The sequence below is a fragment of the Sesamum indicum genome, linkage group LG5 (genome assembly GCF_000512975.1).
Source record: "Sesamum indicum cultivar Zhongzhi No. 13 linkage group LG5, S_indicum_v1.0, whole genome shotgun sequence".
NCBI classification, from domain to species: domain Eukaryota; kingdom Viridiplantae; phylum Streptophyta; class Magnoliopsida; order Lamiales; family Pedaliaceae; genus Sesamum; species Sesamum indicum.
This window is the reverse complement of record NC_026149.1, coordinates 11,406,314-11,411,526: the sequence shown is the minus strand read 5'-3', so window position 1 is coordinate 11,411,526 and position 5,213 is coordinate 11,406,314. Positions and strand designations below refer to the sequence as shown.

The following is a 5,213-nucleotide window of genomic DNA, read 5'->3' as shown; positions in this document are numbered from 1 at the left end:
ATAATTGTCTACAACAGTAGACATACTGTCCCCATATTCTTTTACTATTCCTTTCTCGAATTATGATATGCCTATTGCTATGTAAATTGTTGAACTTATGTACATGAGCATGCAATTGCAATCTCTGGGATTTTGGCATCGAACTATTTGGACAATGCTCTGGTCTGTTGTTGTGGGATGGGATGTTTGATGCTACATTTAGGATATTCTATACAGTTTGGTCTTATGTAGACTTTATTAGTGATATTCCTTTTTTAGTCAGTTTGGGTAAGATTGAAAGTGATGAACTCCTGCTCAAGTATTGTTTCATTTGGTAATTTACTGAGTTGTGAAGCTCTGTGAGTACATGTATCATGAATGAGTATGCTACTTAAGATTGGTTAATGATCAGCTACCCCCAAAACCCTTCTATTGTATTTGGTCTCTGAAATATGCAACTTGTTAATAGATCTAGATCTGAAACTTTGAAATAATTAAGCAGGCTGTTCAATTTGAGAATTGGAATTCATTGGGTTTAGGGCTTGAATTGGTATCCTTTTGTCTATACCTGTATCATCCAGAATGGTACCGTGATGCCAATCAGGATCACCATGAACTCTGTGCTTCCTGTTTCCATCATGTCTGCTGACTTGTATTGAACTACTCTAGCTCTTTGCGGATCTTGGGGGATCTTCAATAGCACTGTAGTGTTGTTTATATATCAAACTACTGCTGAACTGATGGAGTTGAATTAGTATCTAGTTTCTATAGAGACTAATTACTGGACTACACACTATGATCATGATCATTCTGTTGCAGTTTTTCGCCACAGAATATGAAATAAAGTAATTTCTACTGTGATAACGAAGAAAATTTCGCTCTTATGATCATCTACATTTCTTAGACTAAATATATTATAAATTAGTTACTGAACAAGGTTCTTTCTTATTTACTTTGTTGTTTAAATAGGAATCTATGGTAGCGAAATTTCTGTTTTTTCCTGCGAAAGGGACAAATAATGACATGGAATGGAAGGAGTCTTTACTTGATACACCTACCTATAGTTGGGTATGCTTGTTTTACAATGTTCCTGAAACGGGCGTGTTCTTTTTCAGGTAGGAGATGTGGCAGTGTCCATATTGCACAGTATGGTAGCCGCTCATTCAGGTATATATGATGCTGGAGAGATTGTTACACCAACCCCCAGAGTAAAGAGGATCTTGTTGAGCTCATGCTGTCTTCCACATATTGCACAAGTAATATTTTTAAGTGCCTGTCCTTCTATTGGTTGTCTGTGCTCTTGTCCCAAATTGGCCAACTGAAAAATCTACTCATACTTATTAGAATAAAAAATTGCTAAAAACGCAGAAAGTTATGCTTATTATTGTATCTTTTGTTTATTTACCTGGAGAGCCTGAAAAATGTGAAGGTTGATATGTGTTTCAAATGAGTTCCATCAACCTTTGTCCTCAAATATTTGAGATTTTCAATCTGGCAGTTCTACTATTTGTATTCGCTTAGGGATAGTAAGTCGAGGATTATGTTGATGGATATGCGTGGGTGGGGTACAGCATTTCCGACTTATGTTAAAAGAGTTCTCTACCAACTAAATTTTGCTTGTACGTAGATCTGGTACAAGTTGGTTCAAAAGAATTATGAAGGGCTGTTCATTTTGTTTTTCCCTTCCCTCAATCTTTACTCGCTTCAACGAGCAGGCCATTCTTTCACGTACATAAAGCACTGGGCCCCTTAAAGCATTCCTTTGGTTATGAGCTTGGTATATAAAAGATTGATATGTGGCACGTAGAGTAAAATAGGATCAGAGCTTTATGAGCTTGGTATATAAAAGATTGATATGTGGCACGTAGAGTAAAATAGGATCAGAGCTTTATCCTACAATAAACCGGTTGCCTTGCAAGCCATTTAAAATGGGAGTCAGTTGTCAGGTATTTATGCTTATTGTCCCATGGGATGCACATTGGAGACTGATTGAGCAAACAATTGTAGAAGGGTCACTGGAACTGTTGCACCTCCTTAAACTAAGATACAGTTTCCGTGTAATATGACTTAGGATATCCGCGTGTACTAGTATCCTTAAACTCCTGGTGTTTTAAAGATGCAACTTTTCATATTCTCTTGTGCCTTTTCATGGTAATTATATTACAACACTTTCACTTTGGAAGTGGGGTAACTTTTGTTCCTTTCTTTGCCTTCCACAGAGGTTTGAGATGATTTCGTTATTTTTTCTTTTGTTTTTAAGCTGAACTAGGCAGTGGCTGGATGGTGGCTCCATCATTGCACATTTCAGAGCTTTGGTTAATGAACCAAACTCTTTCCTCTATTTCTTATGTGCAGGCAATGCTTTCTGGTGAACCGACTATTGTTGATGCTGCTGCTGCTCTGCTGAAAGCTATAGTTACTAGGAACCCAAAAGCAATGATCCAATTATACAGTACAGGCGCATTTTATTCTGCTCTGGCTTACCCTGGATCTAATCTTCTTTCAATTGCCCAACTCTTCTCAGTGACTCATGTTTATCAAGCTGGATCTAATCTTCTTTCAATTGCCCAACTCTTCTCAGTGACTCATGTTTATCAAGCTTTTCATGGTGGTAAGGAAGCTGCAGTTTCCTCTTCTCTACCTTTGGCGAAAGGAAGTGTTTTGGGCGGCCTCCTACCTGAGTCATTGCTTTATGTATTGGAACGTAGCGGCCCAGTTGCTTTTGCCGCAGCAATGGTTTCTGATTCTGACACTCCTGAGATTATTTGGACACACAAGATGCGAGCAGAAAATCTGATCCGTCAGGTAGCCCTGAATCTGCAACTGGAGTTTGCTACTTGTATTTCACCCCAAGCATCTTTTGTAAACATTTAGTATTTACATTCTAAAACATGGTGGTACTTGAGTCATCCTCAATGCAAATAAGTGCTGCATTTAACTCTCCGTTTTATTTGATTAGGTTCTTCAGCATCTTGGTGATTTCCCTCAGAAATTGTCACAGCATTGTCATTCCTTATATGACTATGCTCCAATGCCACCAGTGACATATCCAGAGCTGAAAGATGAAATGTGGTGTCATCGTTATTATCTTTGAAACTTATGTGATGAAATTAGATTTCCTAATTGGCCTATTGTTGAGCATGTTGAGTTTTTGCAATCATTGCTAGTAATGTGGAGAGAAGAGTTAACTCGAAGGCCAATGGACCTTTCTGAAGAAGAAGCTTGCAAGATACTAGAGATTTCCATTGATGAAGTATCCAGAGACGACTCCCCTAAGAAACCAAGTTTTGAGTCAGTTGAGGAGATACCTAATATATCAAAGCAGATTGAGTTTATTGATGAGGAAAAGCTCAAGAGACAGTATAGGAAACTTGCAATGAAGTATCAACCAAACAAAAATCCTGAAGCGAGGGAGAAGTTTCTGGCAGTGCAGAAAGCTTATGAGTGCTTGCAAGTATGCCAAATTCCTTTATCCTGTGTGAGGATCTGTCGTTACTCATAAAAAACGGAGACTATATGATTAAGCTTGAGGGAAAAAAAAGGAACATATAGACAAGGGATCTTATAAGCTGCCAGATCTTATTTCAAATGAATTAGTCGACTTGTTTAGGACGCTGTTTTCACAATTAAACTGTTTATTTGACTAGTAAAAAGGTGCTCTAAAGGTATTTATGCTGTCAAGATGAGCCAAATGCTTTTTTACACACATAAATGGATATCAGTATTGGTTTTAAATATATCTTGGAACTAGGAAGGACATGGGACTATATATATATATTTAATTCTTAGATATGATACTACCTCAATTTAAGGTGTGGACCAAGAAATAATTTAAATATATAAATTTAAGTGGCTTTTGCGGAAGAGTGAAGATGTAAATCATAGGGCTTTCCTATGAGGTTTGGACTACTTACATATGTTTCCCTTTGGTTTTGTTGCCTCCATCTCATATTTCATTCTGCAATCAGTAAATTCTTGGAATATGATCAGCAAAGTTGGACAAAATTCCTAAACTGGATCCCTACATATGAGGGTTTTTATGAGGCATGTCTTTGGCCGGAATGCAATCCTCTTTAATTGGTTGTATTTCTTCATATTTGAGTTCCATGTTTCATATTTTCTTTTTAGTGATCTACTGCTTTCTCATTCCTCTTCCTTAGGTGACCATGCAAAGGTCCCCAGACTTGGAGGTTGTTGCTTCTCTTAAAGGGCCAGTGTATTCTATATAGGCGATATGGGAATGTATTGGTGCCATTCAATATCCTATGCTCTTAAGTGCCATTACAGTGGACAAGGATGATAACAATTTTCTTTCCTCTGATCGAGCACATCTTCTAGTTGCATCCTCGGAGCTTGTTTGGTTGACGTACATTCATCATCTGCCTTTAATTTCGATATCAATCTTCTTTAGATAAGTACTTTGTAAATGTACTTTTGCTTATGTAAGTGTGAAAACTTAAGCTTTATGAACAATATGAATTTTGAAGCCACTGCATCAGCTGGCACATGACTGTTACATCTTACAAAAACCACTCCGATGTTTCTCAAAAAATTGCCGTACCTTGATGTTGTAGTTTTCTCTTGTGGTCTGTTACTTGAATCGAGGTCCATTTACAAACTTGAGGGTTCATAGAGTTAATGTTTATTTGTTCAGTACCTTTTGTCGAGTCAATTTGCTTGCGAAGAGAGTCCAACTTTTATTTTAAAATTGAACAAAATCTTGGAACTATTGTGTTGAAGGTACTTTATGGTGACTATTCTTTGAAAGACAAAATTTCTTTATTCTACGGCACTGTGGAAGTTTATGGTTTATGAACATTGTGAACTGTGCATCAGCTGCTATGTGCCTGTTATATCTTAAAAACCACTCCACTGTTGCAAACTGCTTTATCATGATGTTATGGTCTTTCTCAGGTGGATTATTTTGTTTGAATCCAGGTCCATTTCAGAAACTTGTGGTTTTATAGGGTCACTTTTTGTTTGTTCAGGTACCTTATACCATTGTTGCTCCAATATGATTCGACGGCGGAGGAATCAGATAAGACGGATGCACATGGTGTTGGAACTAGCGTTCAAATAGCAAAAAACATACATGCTGTAAAAGCATCTCATGCCTTGTCAAGGCTTAGTGGTTTGGTTGACGAGGAGATCCCGACACCCTACAATCAAGCTGCAGCTGATGCCCTTAGAGCTTTACTAACCCCTAAACTTGCAAGCATGCTGAAAAATAAATT

General features: G+C 37.6%; 1 protein-coding gene across 1 annotated transcript; it reads left to right on the top strand.

Annotated features, from left to right (window-relative positions):
* On the top strand, positions 1,071 to 3,394 carry LOC105162384 (dnaJ homolog subfamily C GRV2-like). The gene is made up of 4 exons (XM_011080384.2): positions 1,071 to 1,235; positions 2,335 to 2,784; positions 2,939 to 3,051; positions 3,147 to 3,394. The coding sequence occupies exons 1-4, from the start codon at positions 1,128 to 1,130 to the stop codon at positions 3,190 to 3,192; spliced, it is 717 nt and encodes a 238-aa protein (XP_011078686.2). The 5' UTR covers positions 1,071 to 1,127; the 3' UTR covers positions 3,193 to 3,394.

What these genes read in the sequence shown, in the direction of transcription:
- LOC105162384 (XM_011080384.2), top strand. Translation starts at nt 1,128, where the DNA reads ATGGTAGCCGCTCATTCAGGTATATATGATGCTGGAGAGATTGTTACA. An exon ending in GTCTTCCACATATTGCACAA is followed by an intron (nt 1,236 to 2,334) that starts GTAATATTTTTA and finishes TCTTATGTGCAG; the next exon opens with GCAATGCTTTCTGGTGAACC. An exon ending in CAGAAAATCTGATCCGTCAG is followed by an intron (nt 2,785 to 2,938) that starts GTAGCCCTGAAT and finishes TTATTTGATTAG; the next exon opens with GTTCTTCAGCATCTTGGTGA.